Below are 23,908 nucleotides of genomic sequence, written 5' to 3'. Positions count from 1 at the left end.
CAAAATCAATCAACTTCAAAGGGTTTTGGGGTTTTTTTGCCACAGTTTCACATTGGAATAGTAAAGACTGACACTGCCAAACATCTCATAAAACAATCCTGACTGCTGAAAAAAGAAATCACTACCCTTTATGCTTCATTGGAAGCCCTGTAAAAACACCCAGGAAAACCCTGCAGAAAGCATTTTTAGCACACTTTCCATTTAGCTGTAGAAACCTGCAAGACTTCATGAATAACAATCTATTAACTACTACATCATCAGAAGAGTTATTGCATTTTCTTGAAATAATGCTGAAGGTGTTACTTTATAGGAGTTTTAGCTGCAACTTTCTAGTTATATTTTGAGAGAGATTTTTTTTTTCATTGATCACACGCTTATGAAATGCTATGAAAATGCAAAATACTTCCATGAGATAAAGGCATATTCAGTGGCTAAAATTAAGGAATAAAAATTGTACATAATGATTTGGTTAAAGCGTGGAGTCAGAAATATCATGTCAAAATTTCACTTTTCTCTCAAACAAAATGGTTTAAAAATAATTGCTAAAGGATGCAAGAAACTCCATTATCTTGCTGGAGGAAATGAGTCACATAGGAATGATACGTGTTGGTTATCTATAAAAACTTGCAACCATACCCATTCAAATATGTCACTCTTCCCATTCTTCTTTTCCTATGAATAATCATGTTTTTACACACTCTAGGCCATGAGGTACCTGTCACTTTTTGAACAAGCATCTCTTTGCCTTGCAAAATTATGCTGCTGGAATAGAAGCGGAAGAAAAAAGGGATCTACCTTCCCTCAAATACAAACCCACAAACCCCAAGATTACTGCCCAGCTGAGGTTTCAGGTGCCAAGGTCCTGATTTTAAAACACGAAAATGTTGTAAACACACAGAAACAGGGCAATGCCAGAGAAAGCTTGACATTTAGCATGCCAAGGCTTTTAATATAGATGCCATTTCTGAAGGAAATTGATTTTGAATATTAAAGTTCAGCTAATCAACACCGTTTCTAAAAAAGTACCAAGCACTTTCAGGGCTTCCACCAGCAACACATGGATAAAAGATTTAGTTTCTTATTCACCCAATTCCTTACAGATCCACTATGGATATTACATACAGTCAGATGGAAGTGTAAATCTTACTCATTTGAAAAACAAATAAATAGACAAGCACTGCTTGTTTAAATTAATCAGACTTTCTAATCAACAGACTACCACTACAAAAAGTAAAAAGAAAGAAAAAAGGAAAAAATCTTAACTATATTTGTACTCAAAACCTGAGGCTGTTATTTTCCTCAACAGAAAAAGGCTGCTTTCCAGGTAACAATTTGGTACATACCTATGTTGTAGGAAACCAATAAATGGTGAAATTCCTGTTCCTGGACCAACCATCATGAACGGGACAGATGGGTCTGCAGGTAAGTGGAAAGCATTGTTTGGACGCGCAAAAATAGATATCTGAAATGAAATTAGTTAGAATAAAACTGAAGAATATTCATAAGCAGTGAAAATACGATGAACGTTTTAGAAGTTTCAGGATATTTACATAGTATATGCGTCCAAATACTCTTCCAAATGCTGACCTTCAGAATTTATTTTTAAGGCCATGCACACATGTGGAATAGAACTTTACATGTGTTTCTGAAAAAAATCCACACCATACTCACCATACTGACAGGCCTATTGATCACAAAACCACACAAACGTGAATTTCAGAGTATGAAAGCTGACCGCACCATAAATTTGGGGAATACTGATTCACAAAATGTATTGAATTGGTGTTGGTACACAAAGGGAAGTGAAGCTTATTGCTATTACAAGCAACTCAACATTTTTTTACATTGTGGACATCTAAAAATATTCCAGTAGAGGTGAGAATTTGTTTATAGTGAATAAAAACCAGTGATACTGGGCTTGCATTCTTAATTTTCATGAAAGTTTTACATGATCTCCAAAAATGCATATGGGTGAGAGGAGGCAGATAACTGCTCAAAGACCTTGGAAACCGCTCTATATCGTTCCACTGATAAACTCTAATTCTGATCTTCAGATCTGTGTCTGAAAGGAAGTCTAAATATGATTTTCACAGGAGCTCCACAACTATTGTCTGAGGCATGGCTAACATAATGTATAGAAAACAAGAGATGACTATTTTTAATTTTTTAAAAAACTCTTCAAGTCTCAGCAGCAGCCATAGCAGAGCTTCATCCATTAAAGCCATAAGGAAACCTCCAATTTATTTTGCATGTTAATTATGAAAGGATTTGAATTTACTTTCAAGTTTAAGAAAGGAGTGAAGCACTAGACTAAGCTATTTAAACTTTGCTCTGTAAACCTAAGTGGTTTAACACTACTCATTTTTTATAACTTAATTCATTATAGATACTACGATGTTGAACAGGATTATTTTTCTGGTTTGATGATGATAAAAAAAATAGTATAATTCTTGCTCTGAGGGCAATATTTGTATTTCTGTTACACTTACTACTTCAAATCACACTAGAGTTAGGAGGTTATTTTCTCTATTAATGATTCCAAACTGGTCATTCCTTTAAAAAATACTGCAAATGGTAAACACATTTATACTGTAAAGTGTTTTCAATTAATCTCAGGTAATTTTGCATAAGATCACACTCATCTATTTTCTTATTCCATAAATTTCTGCAATCTATGTATATTGCTGTATATTTATGTATGCTGAATTCTGGCTTAAACAGTGGATGCAAATAGTTCTGAACTTTATCCAGCCTAATTTTGTAATAATTTTTTTTCTTTTTACTCCACTTCTTTTTCATGTCAGATCTTTAATAAACTGTAAATCAATTGTACTTTAAATAAAAAGCAGATGTGAATACCAGAATAATATATATATGATGCACATATTAATCAGTTTGGGTTTTGAGTTAGTTTTAAAAAGATAACTTGTATGGGTTTCCCTTCCAATTTGCCAGACCAACATCTTGAATTATTGGCAGTTTTCTTGTAACAAAATTCTACACTTGTTTCCATTTTCTTAAACAAATATAGATTAGACTGACAGTAGTTCTTTTGTCATCTTAATTATATAGTAGAATTTTTAATAATTACCGTATAGGTAATAACTTTGAGACAGATTAGTTATATAAATTCTCTGCCACAAAAGAAACTGGAGCACAAGTCTGATGAGGAGCAGCTGAGGGAACTGGGGCTGTTTAGCCTGGAGAAAAGGAGGCTGAGGGGAGACCTTATTGCTGTCTACAACTACTTGAAAGGAGGTTTTAGCATGGAGCGTGTTGTTTTTTTCTCCCAGGTAGCAAGTGATAGGACAAGAAGAAGTGGCCTCAAATTGTGCCAGGGGAGGTTTAGATTGGATATTAGGAAAAAAAGTCTTCACAGAAAATTTAACAAGGGAAAGTGTAGAGTCCTGCCCAGATGCAGAACAACCCCAGGTTCCAGTATAGGTTGGGAAATTACATATTAGAGAGCAGTGTAGGGGAAAGGAACCTGGGGGTCCTGGTGGACAACAGGATGACCATGAGCCAGCACTGTGCCCTTGTGGCCAGGAAGGCCAATGGCATCCTGGGCTGTATTACAAGGGGGGTGGTTAGTAGATCGAGAGAGGTCCTCCTTCCCCTCTACTCTGCCCTGGTGAGACCACATCTGGAATATTGTGTCCAATTCTGGGCCCCTCAGTTCCAGAAAGACAGGGAACTGCTAGAGGGGGTCCAGCGTAGGGCAACAAAGATGATTAAGGGAGTGGAGCACCTCCCTTATGAGGAAAGGCTGAGGGAACTGGGTCTCTTTAGTTTGGAGGAGACTGAGGGGTGACCTTATTAATGTTTATAAATATATAAAGGGTGAGTGCCATGAGGATGGAGCCAGGCTCTTCTCGATAGCAAACAATGATAGGACAAGGGGTAATGGGATCAAGTTGGAACACAAGAGGTTCCACTTAAATTTGAGAAAAAACTTCTTCTCAGTGAGGGTGACAGACACTGGAACAGGCTGCCCAGGGAGGTTGTGGAGTCTCCTTCTCTGGAGACATTCAAAACCCACCTGGACATGTTCCTGTGCGACCTCACCTAGGCGTTCCTGCTCCAGCAGGGGGATTGGACTAGATGATCTTTTGAGGTCCCTTCCAGTCCCAAACATACTGTGATACTGTGATACTTTGGTTGTCAGGTATTGGAGCAGGCTGCTCAGGGAAGTGGTTGAGTCACCATCCTTGCAGGTGTTTAGAAAGCATCTGGATGAGGTTCTTAGGGACATGGTTTAGTGCCAGAGTTAGGTTATGTTTGGACTCGATCCTGAAGGTGTCTTCCAACTGAAATGATGCTATGCTTCTATTTTGTGTAAAAAAAAGTACCTTCTCCTAATAGCACCCACTATGCCAAACCATCTTTGATGCACATCAGAAACACCACAGAAAGTTGTCCTCTGTGTCACATTCATCAACTTGGCCTTTGCAAACTGTGTGAGACCTAACAAGCATTAAGAGGTTTATGATTTTTCCCCTATAATCTGCAACCCAGTCCCAGAAGTGACCCAATGCCGCTCTCCTACAGCACTAACACCCATAATCATATAACTGCACAGTGGCATTTCAGTCCACGAAAACATCTTCCAAGACTCACTTAACACTACAATGGGGTGGAAAATGACTCTGGCCTCTCAGCAATGGGAACTTTCGCTACTCATGTTTTACTTTATCTAGCTATACCTGAGTTCAGCAACTTAGCAATGAAATTCCAAACATGTTACAAACTTACAAGTAGGGTAGAACTGCAAAATGAAAATGCATATGCCGAAACACCTGCATTACATCAGAGCGGTGAATAAGAAACCTGCAGTTGTTTCAAGCATATAAGTTTAACAGTTAAGGGAGCTTAGATATATTAATAATAATACCTTTTCAGTTGAAGGGCTCCCTCCTTTTGCATCCAGAGTGTTTTTACTGGGGTGCAGTAGAGGTGCAACTAACTCAGCAAGCCAGCCTGTACACACTCCTTTCCGTGAGACTGGTCTAGCAGGACAGGTGGGAAACTCCACAATATTGAACACAAAACACAGTCTTCCCGGCTGATACAAGTTTGAACTGTAAAGATAAAAGTATTTAAAAAAACCCAAAACTTTGAGAGATAGATGTATAAACTTAGAGCAGGTCCATTTCCAGCCCAAACCACTTCACTTGACTCAAGATTCTTAGTGTTCACTTAATTGTATGACACTCTCATATGATTAGAAAATGTCTTAAGGCTGGACTCAGTGGGCAGTGCCTAGAGAAAGGAATCTGAATTCCTCTCTATCAGATTCACATATGTGTGAGCTTGTTTTGAGAATGCTATAGAAGTCTTGCCAGACATACAAAACAATGTTCTCTGAAATATTCAGACCCTGGGGATTTTTTGCAACAGGGATACGCCACTTTTTCCTCAGGTATAATCCTTCGTTCCTCTCTTTCTTCTTAAGATCACTGCACACACACGCTTCTGAGAAAAGAGCATACCTAAATTAGCAAAAAGATATAATTTGAATATTTCGTTACCTTGACACTGAATAGGATCTGGCTTGTAGTTTAGGAAGATGTTCTGAAAAATTAAAAGAAAAAAAAATAAAAGCATCACTTATTATTGATTCTCCCCAACCAAAATCAAAATATCATATAATAAGTGTGTACATTTCAACAAATTATAAGCATATTACAGTTTAACTGTAATTTTACTCTATTAACATTCAGTGTTTGTGTCTCAGAAATAAGCTATTAAGACTACACTCTATCTTGCATGTTTTTTGGATTTTGTGGAACATCTGTTAGAGAGAGCATAAAATGAGGCGTCCAAACTTAATTTATGGGGTTCTTTGTCAGTTAAAAACAACTGTAAGGTGCACAGAAGAGATGCCAGTAGCTAGTGGACAAGGTGAAGCTGGAAATTAATTTTTCCCTACCTTTCATCTAAGATTGCTTTATGGAGCTCAAAAGTTCTCAGAATAGGAACTGCTTCATTGAAAGTTTCCTATACATAACATCCTAGAAGCAGATGTGCCAGTTCAGTTTCAAACCACTGTGAATACACATGCAAATTTTGAAATCGCAACTTAAAAAAGCAAAACAAAACAAACCCTACAATAACAGAGATAGGAGTTTACTGAGCATTTTGTCAATGAGAAATAGAAATGTGTGTGTCAGAGGGTGATATATATGCATGTGCATATACATACATAGATATGGTGTCTTCCAGGGAATGATTTGCCCATGCATGCAGACAATGCATTTTTGCTGAGGAGATGGGCATATTAAAAGGACACAGACACATTGCTAAGTGAACAGTGTGGTGGGGAATGGTGACAAGTGAGCAATACCAGAAAAATGCCACAGCAAATGCCAGAAAAGGTACAGTGGAGCAACAGACCCTAATCCTGCAAACACTTCATGCTTATTTTTTATGCACAGGAGCAATCCAGAGTCAAACGAAGCACAGGTGTGTACCTGAGTGTTTGCAGAATTAAGGTCAAAGATTACACACTGGAGAACAGAGCTCTGTTTCCCAACAATATTTTTAGTTTGATCACTATGACTACTACAATATGTCTAAGGCTGTTTACATAAGTTATCCCCCTTTCTTGGGAAGTTGAACATTTAGTCTAATGTATTTTCGGAAACAAAAGCTAATTCATTCTAAATCAGTCACTTACCAATTAACAGGTTAAGTGGAGGCCTGCAGCTTGGAAAAGCATGAAGTAAATCCAGCAAGCAAACATTAGACTCTCTAATAAAGCGTGTATAATCAGAGGCTCCTTGTCTGCTGCAAAGCTCTTGAAGTCTCCGTTTTTCTCCCACATCACTGGTACATTCTACAAGAGCTCGCAGAAATGCCTGCAGGGAAGAAAATAAGAGTGGAAGATAAAAAAACCCTGTCAATTAGGGAAAATTGTCACAATACTGGGAAACATTTGGGTTGCCTGGGGACAGAAAGCAGTCACCTAGCAGGTTAATGGATAATACAATTTATTTTCCAATGCACACTTTTGCCTACAATGAAAAATTTACTTTTGTTGTTGTTGTGGGTTCTTTTTTTTTTGTTTGTTTGCTTTGTTTTGTTGTGGTTTGGGTTTTTTTTGGCTGCTTCTCTAATGTCTGGGACAAGCCAGCGGGTCAGAAAATCCTACTTAGCCTGAGTTGGGGAGAGACAAATAAACAGGCACAACCTGATAAATCTCAAATTTATGAAAGGCTTTCTTATTTATGTATGTGTACTTTAGTTGAGTAAAAAGCCCCATAACACAAATTAAATCAAGACAAAACACCATTTGCTAAGTTACAGAAGCTGGGAAAGGAATAATAAAATATCTTAGAAGGAGTATTACTGTAAATAAAGTATGGTATTTAATGAGTCATGCAAATGTCGCTGTGGTGTTTTATTCCATACTTTATGCCTACATAATGGTACTGCAAGCTTTTCTTAAGGGAAAATTAAACTGAGCATTATAAGACAAAGTAAAAATCAGATGTAAATAGTTACAAGGCTTTTTTCAAATGCAAGGCAGAAATAGATACAGTGCATAAAAGTGATACAACACAGCAAGTACAATCAGAGGACATATTCTACACAAAAGAATACTCAGAAAATAATTCGAGTGTGCTCAAACACTAAGCTTTCAGACAATAGTTTTGAGTAGGGAGTTACATAAAGCACATTCTACACTGAACAGGTAATAAACCAGATAGGTTATAAAACCTGGATTGGCCGATATTCCCCAGCCAGTACTCTCTGTCTACTCTTATTGTTGAGATAAATTTTCGAAATTGTTGAATGTAGCTTTGAAAAGGTTGAAACAATTGGAAGATTCTCTTCTCTTCTGCTGTGAAATCCACTAAATTGAGTGAAAAGGTCCTTCCAAAAACTGATTTCCCTCAGAGATTCAACCAACACAACAGTTTAGCTTCATCTTTCACACGAAGTTATCATCTTTAAAATGTGTTTTGACAATACCAGAAAGACACATCCATTTCCAGTTGCAAGCTTCCAATTTTTTGCAGGCACAGAGTGCAAGGAAAATAACATTCACTACACCAGCAAAAATCTTACTTTGAATTCTGTCGGATTACTGAAATGCTAAAGAAAAGCTTTAAAATAATTTAAAAGACAGTATATGTTTGCAGAGAGCAACATGTGCATTTTCAGTGACAAAACATGGGTCCCTCTAATTAGAAAGAACTATTTCTCTGAAATGCCTATGACCAGATTCAGTCAGCTTTCCAGTTATCTGGCACCAAATATCTAGTACTTTTCTATTTAGTTCCACACTAGCTACGAAATAAAGTACTGCAGAACAGGAATACAGATTTCAGTATCTGAGAGTTTGCCAGATAAAGTACTAGAAGTTAAATTTCTCACAACAAAGTACAAACAGCAGCATATAAACTAACAATTCTTATTCAACAAGAAACATGGTAACTACACATGAAGCAAGGATAGATCTGTAAGAGACCATACAGCATAGAATCATTAAGGATTTCAGTTTAAAAGAACAAACACATAAATACCTTTTTAGGAATTGCTCTTATTTCCAGACACCAGGTTAGAATGAACTTCACAGTGCTTCTTGCAGGGATATGTTGTGGAATAGCTGCTCCTAATTTAGTGGGAGAAAAACAAAACAAACAAACCACGAATGTGCATCTATTAATATCCTAAAATGGCAAGCTCCAGCTAATTAGTGGAAATCATTAATCAAGCACCAAGACAGTTTTCCAATGAAGTATCAATGTTGGACATTAGCTCTCTTCTTTCAGCAAACCCACAACCACAAGAGTTACCAGAAATTCCTTGGAAATGTGAATGCAGTTAAGAGACAGCCATCTCAAAAGGAAAGCAGCTCTGGAACATTGCTGGGATTTGCAAAGCTGCATTACGGAGTTCAGTTCTTTGGTTCAGATTGGAAACAGTAAGTGGTTAAGTTTCAGTAACATAATAAGTCTCTGCTAACCAGCACAGCACCAAATAAATTAATTTGGCTTTGATACTAAACCATTTAACTTCATGACTGCAGTGGATGGAAGTCGGTGTACAAGCTATGATTGGAGATCAGTGAATCAGCAGCAACTTGGTAAGTCCTGGCCAAGTATCCAAGGCAAATGTGAAAAATTACTTGCTTTGGTCATGCAAAAGGCTCAAGAGTAGAACAAATAACTTTGATTCTCTGTGCTGCAACCAGTGCTATTATCTTCCTTTCCACTATCATTCATTAAGATTCACAGACAGTCATGCCATTTGGCAAAATGCTATATAAATAATGCCTAATATCACCTTTTTTCCCCAATTAGTGCTACATTATGCAGCTCCAGATGCAATAACCTAGTTTATTTACACATAGGATAAGAGCACTGATATTCCAAGCTTCACTCAATTATACAAACTTTGCCTTAGAAGTGCAGGTCTTTTTGGTACTCAAGAACAATTAAGAGGCGAAGTTATATTCACTTGGCTATACAAGCTCTGTTCCACATGGAAAGGGCTCTGCGCTGATGACCTCAAAGCGCCCAGTTAGGGCAGTTTTACGGTCTTCCTGCAACATCAATATAGCAGAAGAAAGGGAACTACTGTAGGCAGGAAGAATATCTCTGTGGCTATTCAAGGAGACCCTCACTTTGAACCTGTGGTTGACATTGCCTCAACTAAGAGAGAGATTCAAATTTTATGCAGCTAGGTAGCAGAGATCTGATTTGCACAGAAAACCTACTATCTCTCAGGAGAGACCAAAATTTCAACTTTTCTATGAATATCTGATCCTTTTGGTCCTCTATAGTTTCCTTTGTAAACGTGCTTCTGTAAAACCTGTAAATAGTAGCATGCCTGTGAAATCCCCCCATGCCAGCTCCACTCAATCTCTTGTTGCTTCCTTGCACACGATGGTTGGGCCCTGGACAGGGCCTTGAGTTTGAGGGTGCTCAGGACGAGTCCTAATTCAAAGGGAGATTTTTATAAAGCTGGGACTCCCCTGGCACCATTTTTTCTTTCCCAGTGCAGGGACTGGGCTGTAACTGATACTGGCTCTGCACCAAATACAACGTGTGATCTCTCCCAGTAGAGGTTGGTTACTGGGGTGGGAGTCAAGGATGGGGATCAGCTGAGCCTTGACATCCCACATGATATGTTATGACATGGCCTGTCATGTAAACCCTCCTCATGACCAAGCAAGTTACCTGCCAAGCACAAGAAGAGTGGTTCATTTACACCTTAAACTTAAGGGACAACTTGTGTTGCTCTCAATGAGTCAGGGAATCTTGCCATGGGAACTAATTTACCCAGAGACTGGAACAACAAAATGTCCTACCCCATCCTGCAAAACTAAAGGCACAGCTCAGCAGCACCACTAAAACACCAATTGCAAGGCAAAAGAACAGTAATTCTCACAGGTCCAGCTGGCAGTACATGGGCGTGCCTTGAACCCGCAGCTACCTTTTCTGAGGAGTGGGACCATAAGACTCAGCAGAACAGATCCACACAGACCTACAAGCCCCTTAAAAGGTACCATACAGCAGCACTAAGTCATCTGCTTCAGCCTCTTAGGATGTAAAACAGATTGATGTGAAGTGTTGCGCAAAGAGAGATTTTACTTTCAAGTGGGGGATTGTTAGGTTACGTGATTAAAGACTCATTGTCGTAAACACGAAAGAGCACAGAGGAAAAATGAGGTGGATGAACAGCAATGCCAGGCACAAGTTCCCAGTCAGAAGCTAACTCATCTACAGTAAAACCAGCAGCAGCATTTTATGTGTCCTCTCTTTTTTTAACACATTCATTACTTCCAACATGCCTCCATGAAATGACAGCCATGCCCCAATACTAAAGATAAAAGTGTTCAAAAATATGTATACCAACTACTCCCAACACAGAAAGGAGTATTTGTTCACGACCAGCGCATCACACCGTACCTTTCTTTTTAGTGCCCTGCTTAACCTTTACACAAATGAAGTCATCTCCTTTTTCAGAAAGTCCCAAGATTTGAAGAAGTTCTTCCACCTCACTGACATTGTTGGGACATATTACACAGAAGGCATCTCCAGGTTGGTAGTCGAACACTGTATCCTGGTTTAAAATATGAGATAATTTCCATTAAATTGTACATAAACCAAGCCAAACAGTGATCTCCCTACTGTTGCAGTCACATTAAGTCATATGTTCTTTTACTCTGTCCTAACACTTCCCTCTTTAGATCTAGAAACCAAATATTCATGTTTCCTTTTCAGGTTCAACCTCCCTAATTAGAAAAATCCTTCCTTATCTGGTTTAAATATCTGGACACTCTTTAAGAAGAGCTGCTGAACAGCATAAACAGAAGGAAAATATATATGTATTGAGAGGAAGTGCTACATAATCAGCCCAGGTCATTCACTACTGATGTACTTTGTTTTCTGGTTTGAGAAGAAGAGAGAACTAAGCCCTCATAATGAACGCAATTTTGTATAAAGATACATTATCACTAAAAGAAAATTTGCTGGTTAAAGTCTTTGATGTACTGTAACTGAAATGACCCTATCTGTTTTTATTTTCTGAAGGAAAAGAAGAAAGACAGCAAATGAAAGCACAGTAAAAATTAAAAGGTATCTCACACCCTAAGGCCTAGATTCTAGTTAGCTGGCTGTGGCTCTTGTGCCCGGCTGCTAAAACTCTACTCAAGCATCTACCTGTTATAGAAACATGCAGAATTATACTTGTGTCATTATGTTTCCCTTATGCATCAGGTGAGGTGACCTGCATACCCAGGCTGTTGAGTATGTGAGGAAAAAAAGACACAAAGTGTTCAAATTTTTAGTGCGTGCTGATGACAGGATGCATGTATACATACAAATATATGCAAAAAAAACCCCAACATCTCAGAGACTCACTTGCTCAAAACTTAATAGACTCTATAACTGAGATTTAAAGATGTCCATGGAAATTGGCATAGATTAGGCTAATAGTGTCCAATAAAAGTTAGTGCCAAAATCACAATATCCCAAAGGTATCATTCTACAGATACAGAAAACAGATCCAAAGCAACGTATCTTGCTTTCAAAGATTTCTTGTAAAGTATTATGGAGCACTCTCTGCCTTTCATCTTCAAACTAGTATACAAAATACCATCTTCCCTGAATAAACTAAAGCAGTTTTTACATCTAGAGTAACAGAGGTTGACAGTTTTAGTATGTTAACAAGTCAGAGTAAATGAATGCCAGAGGCAGAAACGGTGCTTGAGAGCCAACAATTCTTATCACATGATCATACTAGTCAAATTATTACTTGGGTAGATTACTTACCACAGGAATAGTCACAATTAACTATACAGTTTCTGAATATTTCTTAAGTTGTATACTTACAAACTGAAAGATTATTCATTTTCAATATTCCCTGCCTGCCCTTCTCCGCTGTAAATTCCCTTCAAAAAATGTATTTCAGTCAATACAATATTGATGAAACAACAAAAAAAATTAATTTGACAATATACTTCTATTTTGACTTCCGTGGAGTCACATCTTTAAGTGAACAAATCAAGCTTCGCATTTACAAAATGGGTTAGCCTAAGCTGTTGTATTGGAAATTATTTTTTCTTTTTAAACAATCACATAAATAATTTTCCCCACAGTTATTATACCTGGCACACATTAATTTCACCCTTTATTTTAGCCCACTAAAGAAAAAGCCATCACTAACTTACAGCAATATCAAGTTCTAAGAGCAATGCAGTTTTTATCGCGTCTTCTCTAGTGAGCTGAACTGCTCTGGTAACTGGAACTTCAAAGGCTGTTCCCTCTGAAATCAGTGAAGACAGGTGTGGGTTCTGAAAAAGAGGACACAAAAACTTACACTAAAAATGAAAATCAGTGAATGAAATCTTACTATGCCACACAGGAATTAGTGTTGGTACATTTTTTTTTAAACAATCTCAGGAAACAATTCAAAACCATAAGGAAAAATATGAACCCTCCATATATGAACCTTCCATACACATGGAGTATTTCGCTCTACGTTTTTAAAAATCACATCCAAGCAGTAACAGGCATATATTCAAGAATAAAAAGTCAGTAGGCTTGTACATTCTAATGGGCCTAAACTACTACCAAATGCAGCTAGCTGTTTCCCTTTTCAAGAGCTGCCTTGAAAACAGCCAACTAGAGAATGGCATTTATGTTTAAACCCAAAAAATTCCCACCTAATTAAAGGATTACTAGGTATACAGAACAGACATAAGAAGTAAGAACAGAAGTTATTTAAAAACATCATTGGGGATTTACAGATTAAGGCTTTGAGATGCAAATGGTGCTATTATTACAGGCAATTTATAAAAGCAATTTTTAAAATGACAGTAAAATTTAGAACTAATCAGCAAACTCCGCACTACAAAACAGCATCATGTTATGCCGCAATGTTTCTACACAGGTGAAAATGTGCCCCAAGAATTTCTAGTGTGCACCAAGAATAATTCCAGACCACCTCTGTCAAAGGCTGTCACTTGAAGATCAGATCACAGCCCTCATTTCTCCTTTACTATTGTCAGCAAGCTTCATTTGAGATCAATGCAGACAAAAATGAAAACAGGTGTGAGATATCGTATGTCCATAACAATATTCTGTCAAATAAAAAGGAATTATTCTACCAATAAGAGAATATTGGTTAATCTGAAGATTTCCTATTTAAACAAAAAAAGGAGACAGAAGAATCACTTGAGACCACAGTCAGACCAACAGTCAGATGTTTTATCATTCTCTTAAAATTTTGACATGGTGATTAACAGCTTGGACCATATCAAGTTATTGTGCATCAGCTAGACTGTGATAACTGTCTACATTCATATTCCCTGCAAGTCAAGTTCAAGGCATAGTGAGAGCAAGATTTAAGTTACACTTGTCACAAGGCCTTAAGATGCAGACCATTACTGCTCTGCTACTAATAAGCAGCAGCTTGTTAATTCAATCCCAAGACTCAACAGACCAGGACACAGATCACAAAAGTAACTAGAGAGACCATGTACCCAGCCCTCTTTAAATGGCAGGGAGACTCTTTTCGGCAATATCTAAACCTCAAGTTGATGCATTTCAAAACAAGTCAACTTCATCTGTGCTTGGCAAAAAAATACCTACGGTTGTTGCAATGTGAGATACTAGAAAAGGATATGCACTTTAAAGTCATGTTAGGTTTTACAAGTATGACACATGGGGCATCCTTATTGACAAGGTCTATCAAATCATGCCAAAAATAGTGCCAAAGGCAAAAAACCAGACCTGCTCAAGACAACTATCCAGCTTTATACCTGAAATCTGGCCTATAATCTTCAATCTGCCACTGAATCCCAGATTAGCAGATTCAGCTTTTTCAATTTGCTGTTCAACAGCAAAATTTACTTTTTTTCTATTTACAGAAAATCTAAAGCATAGATATTAGAATCTGACCAATTATTTCTGAGATCAGCCTGAATATATGCTATGACTTTAAAATAAGAAAATGGTATCTTTTAACCACTGTAGCACCACTTTCAACCCGAGTATTAGTCTTTAATCAAAGAGTACCTCTAAATCATAAATCTTTGTTTCAGTAATTTGTATTGTTTAACAGCCTCAGCAAAACCAACCACAATATGAGGTTTAAAAGAAAAGCAAAATTATCCAGTGTTAAAATGAATACAGTCTTACATAATGATATTATTTAGACTAAGTGATTCTCTCAACATTACCAACAGAGAATGTGTGAGGGTCCTGAAGATACTAAAGGGATTTCATGGTCCTGACCAGCCTCACCAGAGGACACCAGCCACACGTCTCCTCATGGGTGTCAAAGCTCCATCTCAGCTCAACCCTGGGACTTCAGTCCCTGCCCGAACTACATCACAGGAACACTGGTTGGCAGCTCAGACACAACCAAGTCCACGTCTTGTCACAGATGCTGCTGATCCAGGCCTGGATCTCCAGATTGACTTCCTAGCCTGGCCCCACACCTGTCTCTTTCCCACCAACGTGCCTGATGGTTTGAACTCTTGCCTGGTCCTGTCTCCCAGCTCCTGGTTTGCATTGCTGGGGTATGGGGGAATGCAGCTGGTTGTGTTACACTCAGCTCCCGGCTTCCTGTCCCTCAGCAAGTGGCCAGCCCTCACTGATCCCTCACACAGGGAACCAAAACATCTGCCCTTTGGCAACCAGAAAAGTTTGAGTCATGCTTTCCTGTTCATTCAGAACACTAAATATGCCAACTGGAGCTGATCACTGGCTCGTGCTAATTCTTCTCCTTGCACAGCAGGTCTTTGTTCAACATGCCTTTACAGGAAAAGCACACTGGCTTTTGATCTACAGTTCATCTTCCATTTCCAATAGTAAAATTATGCTCCTGTTTTTACAACAAGTTTCTCTGTTATTAAATATGCAGCGAGACTTTGAGCAATTTTACACCCTCTTAAGGCATCCTGCAAGCATTATACTAAAAATTTGAACAGAAATTGCACTACACTCCTTTCGACAGGAACATGATTTCACTGTCCTAACATAAGCCACTGAGCATTTTAATTCTTCCACTCCTGGCACTGCAAATCCAAATTATTATTTAGCTAAATTATACTTTGACATAAGTGCCCATAACTCATATGGTGGTTACTACATTTTCGCAATATAAATGGACCTTTCACTTACAATTCAGAAACCTCCTGTGTTCAGGGACGTATCTCCATTACACAAATAGCCACTTGCTCTTTTGAGCCATATGGAGGCGTATCCAGTTATGCTCTAACAGAGCTGGAGGCTTTCATCATTCAAAGTGAAGTCCTTACCTCACCATGGGTGTCCTGGAACTCCACCTCTATATAGTCTGGAGGCAAGGCAGGAATATTAAGAGCAGACTGGGAGACGGGAGGGACAGAATGAACAAGTGAAGGTTCAGTGTCTCTAGTTGAAGCCGCAAGATGGATGTCAACCGATTTCTGTGACAGAACATCAGAACTCCTCACTTCCTCATCTTCTAGCTTCAAGTTCCGTACTTCTGTTCTTAAGTTCAGTTCGTCCATATCGGGCAGGGCTGCAGAGAGAGAGCTAGAAACAGTGTCGGCATTGCTGCTCATGCCTTCTTTTTCCCTCTGCAATACAAATGCTTCGCTGAGAGCAAGCCAAAGTCCATCAATCCAAGGATCAACCACTAACTCCAAACTGGTAAAGAAAAGAAGAAAAAAAAGGGATGAATTATCGTGTCTTACTGGCCTGTTAATTTACAAATAATGAAAAGATGATCAAAGCTAAAAATACTATTCATTTTCCATTTTTAGTATATATCTGCAGCTGTTACCAAGACGACTTTTTTGTTAAACTAATATTTTCAGTCAGTCATTACCACTATGCAAATTTGTGGAGTCTGAAGTGTGTAACAGCCTCGCTCTTCTTCCAGCTTGTCATTTTTATTTTCTTATGCTGAACTTTATGACAGGAAATTGAAGGGATGGTAGCGAAATATGCAACAAATACTGCAAAATATTGTGCAACAGCAACATCAATAGCTTACACTAACATTCCATTTTTATTATTTTAGAACATAAGATATAAGTTTTATGGTTATAGCAATGTCTGTGTTCAACTGACTTGTATCACTGTGCACAGAACCAATATAATCTGCAGTTCAAAATAAATAAGACAAGACTGCAGCCTACTGGCCAGACAGAGCAGCAGAACAGGAATGGACTTGTTTTCCTAGATAATGCCTCTCAGGAATAAAACAAAACCTTCTTCCATAATTCCACTACAGTGTTTTGGTTATTTTTTTAAAAAAGGATGTTTTATGGAACAGAGAAAAAATTGAAAAACATTATAGGGTTTGCTTAAAGCAGCTGTACTGCAAGACATGAGCTTCGACAAAAGTCTGATGTGTATGTAGAAAAAGATCCCATTACCCAGTACCACACATACTGGGAACTGGATTTGTTTTTATTTGCTTTAGTAAATGGACTCCATTTTTAAAACCCTCCACTTATTCTCAATTACTTAATTTTAAAACTGCTGAATAACCTCAATTTTTCCAGGCATTGCAGATATATGCTCACACTTTAAAAATGAAGTTTTATCTAACGGAAATTGAGACTGAAAAGGCACACTGTGTTGCTATGAGGTGCTGAGTATTCAGGTTCAACCGATTTCAAAGAGTTCAGAATGTTTAGCCAAATTCACATGTAATTATTGTACCTTGGAGAAATTAAATCCACACTCGTTCACCTCTTACCCTACACAATCATCTGCTAATCCTGTGTCATAGAAGTGCTGGGCACCAAGTTCTTGAAGTCTCCGGTCCACTGTCTTTCCACCATTACAAAAGAACGTGTACTCTGAATCTCCCAGACCTGGCAAATTCAAGGAGAAAGGAATCATGTCAATCAGCCAGCCACCCAGGCTACACAAAGATCTGCAAAGACAACACAGGATTTTCTTGCAGGCAAACAGAAGAATCTCATATAGCAAAGTATGTATTACCAAGACAGTCTTATGACCTTAAAGAAAATTGTGTTTGTTCCAAAGGAGAGTTGAAAAAGTGGTTCCTCCTTCGCAAACGTAAGACACAGAACTTCTTTGAAAACACTTTGCTTCCAATATTTCACATTTCAGAAGAATATTGCTTTAGTATCAGGCTTTAAAAAATACAAAACCACTCTCAAAGGAAAAATGTAAGGAACTGAAATAATTAGAAAAGGAGTGAAACTGGTAAACTGTATGTGAATTACCAAATTAAATTATGTCACCTTCGGGTTAAAATTATTAATATCTCTCAACAACATGAGAGAGGGAGTATTAAAAGTAATTAAAAAACATTGTACCCTTGGAAAAAAAAATCAAACACAGGCATGATTTTAAACAATATGAAGTTAGAAATGTAGAAAAGATGCCTACGGGAATCTGCTCAAACTTCTTCCTTCCCAAGAATCAGAGATTTCTTTGTAGATCTCATTTTCACTGCACTGGATTTTCTGCCCTTTGACAGTAGTGAAGATGTTCTGTTAGAAGATGCTCTTTGTGATCCGTTAAAAAAGTCAATGTACTCAGGAGGTAAGTTTGTGGGGGATGATTTTAAAAGATCACCTAAACCACTGACCTACCCTAAAAGTGATCACCCACACAAACTTCATCCTTAACAGATTCTTATCTAACAATCCCAAAGAGCACTGGTTAGGTATTCTTCACAAATTCTGTAAGTAATCCACACTACTGTTTCATTATCCTAACTATCACAAATTTTCACAGCCTGACCCTATTTTGTGTGCCATTTCAAACCTTATCCTTATTTTTCCCACCTAACAAATGGACTATTCTCCTTTATAACTGCCTTTTTTCTTCTCTTAAAGATTTCTGCTCCCTCTCAAGTACGGTAGAGTGAACACATAATTGGACAAGCTGAAATGAATACTGTGAATGTATTTAAAGACTGATAACTTTTTAGACTAGAATCAGAAACCATGTTGTAACTTAGACACTATAGCAATATTTGTTACAACAAAAATCAGTATTAATACAATGCTTATCTTCATATATGCATCTACGCATCCAGTCAGCTATGAAAAACACAATCATTTCACAAACTGTAACGTATTACTAGGCAATAGCATAACATCTCAAAATGTTAGATGATTACAATGCATATATTTCAGACTTCCACATCATATATCCACTAGGAATTTCCTTCTAGTGGGTACTTTCCTCACTGGAAGTCTAGAAGTTTCCTCACTCCTACCTATAAGCTTAGACTTGTCAGCTAAAAATAACCTAAGTTCAAATAGACATTTCTGGAGTTTATTTATACACAACCTGAAAACTCAACAAACTGACCTTACGATCAGCTCAAGATATATCATGTGCCTTTTGCCAAATCTGTATTTTGCATATCAAACTGAAGCATGAACCTACATTCCTTCTATTGACAAGTATGATATTCAAAATTTTAAAAGTTACTGCAAATTTAAAGGGATGGGATGATCTTAAGGCCTTATTTTTTAAGAACATTTTATACTTCTTTGCCCTCTGTATAAAAAAATTCTCAATTACTTGGAAAGTAAAAACCAACTAGTCCATAGAGACTTGACACAAATTTAAAACTTTGACAATTATAGATGGCTTATTTCATATTTTGGTAACTTACATTCATATCGCTCTGTGACACTTTTCCTTTGCTACTTAGAGACGGTATTACACAAAAAAAGCTGCTCATGTTACAGAAATAAATATTTTATAATCACTTAAAAAAAACCCCAAACAACTTACAAGTAAATATATAAAAACTATTCACTGACAGACAAATGCTGCAATAACATGGGAAATACTAGATCACCTAGCAATCCATACTGTAGATGTGCGAAATGATCAGGCGGCAAGGTCGTGTCTTGAATTCTCTTTACAAACTTGCGGGCAGTGTCTGGTGGGTCTCCAGTACCAGTAGTAGAAATAACAATAACGACAGGATCCTTTTCTGTTTCCAGGTTGTACTACAAGTAACAGAACAAGTAAGTTAGAAGGTGCCACTGGGTACCTATTTGTGGCCTTAGAAATTATCTTCCACTATTCTGTTTCCTAGAAAAAAATGTGTAATCTCATCTTACCTGTATTAAACCACACAAATTGTTTCAAGTAATTACAGTAATTACAAGGCATTTGGGGATGCAACTCATGATCTTGGTTGGAGTTTTCAAGACCAGACTGGGTAGAGCCCTGAGGAACCTGCTCTGACCTCAGCTGACCCTGCTGTGAGATGACCTCATGAAGGCCCTTTCAACCTGAATTACCCCATGACCCCATACACACACGCCAAAGGGCAGCATTTTGAGCAAGCTAGTACACACATGATGAATATTTCACAACTGTATTCAGATGGCTTAAATACACAACTCCTCAAGCATTTGCTTTGTGAAGCAGAAAAAGTATATCTGTGTATGCCATCACAACCACACAGCCATAATCCTGATAATTTCACACAGATAACTCGAGTGCAGTTGTACAAACTGTGGGGATCATTTCTAAATCCATTAAGGTTCATTTGGTTCTGTCTAGTAACTTACATGTTACATCTGTCTTTGCCACAAAAAAACTCCTCTGTGCTTTGGGGGAACTAATCTCTGAACACAGAAAATCAGTCACCATGCTTTACAGTTTGATTCATTTTGGCCCCTTTCCTCTGCCCTCAATTAATTTATCTCCTCTTTGCTAGTTCTGATCCTCCACATTTCCCACATTTTTATGGGGGCTGCTCCCATTATACCAGGTTGACAAGAACGGCCTGTATTTGGCACTGTGCATCATTGCCATAAATTCAGGTGTCAGGCAACCACTTAGTACCTCTCAAGTAAAAAGTATTCAATTTCTTTGATCATTCCAGCTTCCCAGCGGCAGCAGCCCTGCTGTCTGTCAGATCCCCTTTCACAACACGCTCTTTCGCAGCACCCCAATGGGCTGAGAGTTTGGAATCACAGGGTGCATTAGGCCAGCTATGACTCTAGCTGAAATTTGCAAACTTCTAAGGATGGCCTCCTCCATCCAGAAGAACTTCTTCCATTAGTGTAAAATCTGAGTTTATCAGGCTGCACTCAGTGGATTTTGCCTCCTGATGTACAGTCTTCTGCTGCCAAGAAGAGTCTGGCTCCAGTAGGCGGCTATTAGGTCACTCCTTAGTCTCCTCTTTACCATAGTAAGCAACCCAAGCGTGTTTTACTGCTACCTGTAGGTTTCAGTTTAAACTCTCTCCCAGCATTCCAAGTTTAGTAAAATAGTATGGTTATGAGAAAATATAAATAAAGTTGGGAAGATACACTATGTTTCACTTCAAGCAGTTTCAGGGCTGCAATTTAAAACTTCATAGTTTAAGGAGTTATTAATATCCTGTAAACACTTCACTCAATAAATTACTCAAATAGTGATTTTACCCTTACATCTGCAACCCCAAAAGGTGGGAAACACAAAGAAAAGGTATCAAGAGGTTTTGCTGTTGTCATTTCTTCCAAAGCCTTCCTGAAGAATTTAAAAGCAGCTGCACTGAACAATTTAAATTACCATCTGGAATAGTGTGCCGTCTCTGACAGTGGCCAACAGCAGGTGTCTAGAGAAGCACAAGAGAAGAGAGGCAGCATGCAAGGATACTTTGTACTTTGCCCGACCTTAATGAAGTCTGGTCCAGGAATATTCCAAACAGTGGTTTTATCTTTTACAAGTAGTGGTGAACCCCAAGTATTCGCAAATTCCTGAGACTTCCAAAACTGAACTGTAAAAAGCCTTAAGGGTCCTGTTACAGTAACCCAGATTTTCAAAGCTTCCACAGCTGACTTTAAGTACAAATACAAGAGATCCCACAGTGCACTGTCACATATGAGTAATGCTTTTACAAACAAAAGCAAATTCTCACGTATATAACGCAAAATTCTACCAGTATCACATTAAAAGTTACACTAATCTACACTCCATTATTTTTTTTAAAAAAAGCTTAGAAAGTAAAAGGTGGTATATTAGAAAAGAGGTATGATTAATTCACTAAATTCCTGTTTCCTCCACTGCATATTCTCCTCTGCAAACTTAAAGACTGTGTGGAAGCAAAAGAACTGTGGACAGATTCCTTAAGAAGAAAAGACAAGGCGATTTGGCCTCTGCAAGGACAGAGGTCCTGTACTGACTTGTGTCTAATTATCAGGAAGTCTGATGTATCACTAGACCAACAAGAACCTTAGACAATTGCATAGGTTTTTACTCTAACTTCTTCTTCCTCTACCACTGGTGTCAGATCTCTGTGCCATTCTTTTTCCTCAGCTGAGGACAGCAATGGCACACAAGAGCAGTGAGCAGCCTGCTCAAGCTGTGAATGACTGCTGAAGGAAAAGGATGGGATCAGACACCCAGATGACGTCTTATCCAGAAAAATACATATTGTGGCAAACATGCTTATTCAGATAATTCATCCAAGGCTGACTACACGCACTGTTACACAAGATGATCGCCATTTAGCCTCCTATTTTACTGCTCCTACATCACTTCTGCTTCATTTCAGTCTTTCATTAAACATTAAAAGCAATTATAGAAACCAAACAAATATTTATGACCTTTCCTCACCTACAAGAGTGTCAGTGAAAGAAAGAGTGTTTCCAACACTTGATCAGTATTTCACCATTAATTTTTGTACTACAACGGCATTGCATTATGACTGTTGACTCTGCAGCCACCAGTCCATCCACAGATCTCCACTGAAATCCCTTTAAGTGATGACAAGGTCTGAGAAATACCCAACCACCACATAAAGACAGCACTACCAACTGGCAAACATGGACAAAACAGAAACCTCTTGCTTCCTTGCCTAAGACATACACACACTTCTCTGAACTACGCATATTGTGGAATGAACTCTCATATCTAACATGCCCAAAAGACTTCACAAGAGGCCCCACCAAATTCAGGCAGGCTCTTGCTCCAGTATATTATGCCACCCTGTCTTCTGCTCCTCAATTACACTGAAATGTCTAGAAGTTCTCTTTATTTACAGAGTAAGGAAAAGCTTAAGTGATGAATCCTACAAAGCTGCAGAAATAACTTTTCTCCTCCATGACCAATCCTCAGATTCTCAATTCAACACATCTGCCTGCCTCATCATTAACTTGCAGCTCAGCTGTCTTGCCAAATTTGACAAAATAGATTTATTCAAGTGACAGGCAAACGTCAGGGCTAGTAATAGCCTGCCTACCACCTTCCTGAAACTAATCTCCAAACCTGTCAAATGCCGAAGAAATGAAATGGAAGGATATAAGGAGAATCTTCAGGTTCCCTGCTGGCTGCATAAAAGTCTCTTTGTAACATTTTGCTAGGGCTACATACTCGGTGAACATGCATTCAAAAGGAGATGTCCAGCTACCCAACATGTAGTGTATCCCCAAGAAAGCAACTTGCTGAAATGGAACTAAATTATTTTTATATACTTCTCACATTTTTAAGTGCATGGAAAAAAATCTTTTAGGTGTTATTTGCTGCTTATTTCATATGAAATACCAAGCTATCAGGTTTTGTTTATTTGGGGTTTTTTTAATGTTTTTTTCTGAGGGCATACAGCTGAAAGTACTTCCTGAAGGAAATTACAGTCTGTATTGCTTTTAGTTACAGACAGACACTAAACAGCTTTCAGATCCTTACCCTTGGATAAAGGCAAATAATAAAAAGCCACCTCCCTTGCTCCAGCCAAGTTTTTTATTTCTTCCTAGAATAAATCCTGAACCTACCCAGTGTGAACTGGAGTGAGTGCATATGCTAAGTAACTCAAGAAGATCCCACAAAAGCTCAGGGTCATGTTGAAGCCCACAGTTAATAGAACACAGGAACTCTATGCAAAATAAAAACAATAGGAAAAAAAAATGCCATTTCTAGCAACAGGAGAGCTGACCAGTAAGTACAGAATGCTCTCACTACCCCATGCATGCATAGTTCTCAAGAAGTCACTGCAGTGTTGTTAGAAGCGATCAAAGATACATTAAGCTGCTGTTCTAATAAAAAAATCACAAGACGGAGGTACCTTTGGCAGAAGGCTATTAAGCGTCTCTGAGTACTGGTCCAAATTACTGATTCATAAGAAACAAAAATGTAAAACTAGATAGCATATTTTAGGTGAGTGCATGTGCTTAGCCTTCATGATTATTAACAGCCATCACTCAAGCACATGAATTAAAATGCAGCTCTTAAATACCTGTTTTCCAAAGCAGCATGGAGTATCTCACCTTGTCCATTTCACTTATACAGTGCATCTCAGCTTCAAATCCATGGGTGCCTGCTTGCTGCCATATTTCCTCAGCTATGGCTTTTGCCTGCCCCTTTTGTGTTGCATAGAGGAGCAAAAACCTCCTTTTTAAATCACAGCACATTTCCCAAAACAGAGCACTTTTTGTTTGTTTGTTTTTTAATAAAGACACTGCAGA

At 38.2% G+C, this 23,908-nt stretch overlaps 1 protein-coding gene across 1 annotated transcript in view; it reads right to left on the bottom strand.

Annotated features, from left to right (window-relative positions):
* MTRR (5-methyltetrahydrofolate-homocysteine methyltransferase reductase) overlaps window positions 1-23,908 on the bottom strand; it is a 29,417-nt gene that overhangs the window by 2,119 nt on the left and 3,390 nt on the right. The window contains exons 2-12 of the mRNA XM_080339279.1: window positions 23,711-23,901; window positions 19,306-19,459; window positions 17,212-17,329; window positions 15,779-16,151; window positions 12,683-12,805; window positions 10,920-11,073; window positions 8,529-8,617; window positions 6,677-6,857; window positions 5,529-5,571; window positions 4,892-5,078; window positions 1,344-1,462 (exon numbers count right to left, since the gene is read on the bottom strand). Of these exons, the coding sequence (XP_080195405.1) occupies window positions 1,344-1,462; window positions 4,892-5,078; window positions 5,529-5,571; window positions 6,677-6,857; window positions 8,529-8,617; window positions 10,920-11,073; window positions 12,683-12,805; window positions 15,779-16,151; window positions 17,212-17,329; window positions 19,306-19,459; window positions 23,711-23,854 (1,685 nt within the window). The 5' untranslated portion in view covers window positions 23,855-23,901. The remainder of the gene's footprint in view (window positions 1-1,343; window positions 1,463-4,891; window positions 5,079-5,528; window positions 5,572-6,676; window positions 6,858-8,528; window positions 8,618-10,919; window positions 11,074-12,682; window positions 12,806-15,778; window positions 16,152-17,211; window positions 17,330-19,305; window positions 19,460-23,710; window positions 23,902-23,908) is intronic.

The sequence above is a fragment of the Nesoenas mayeri genome (assembly GCF_963082525.1).
Source record: "Nesoenas mayeri genome assembly, chromosome: 2".
NCBI lineage: Eukaryota > Metazoa > Chordata > Aves > Columbiformes > Columbidae > Nesoenas > Nesoenas mayeri.
This window is presented reverse-complemented; position numbering and strand designations above follow the sequence as displayed.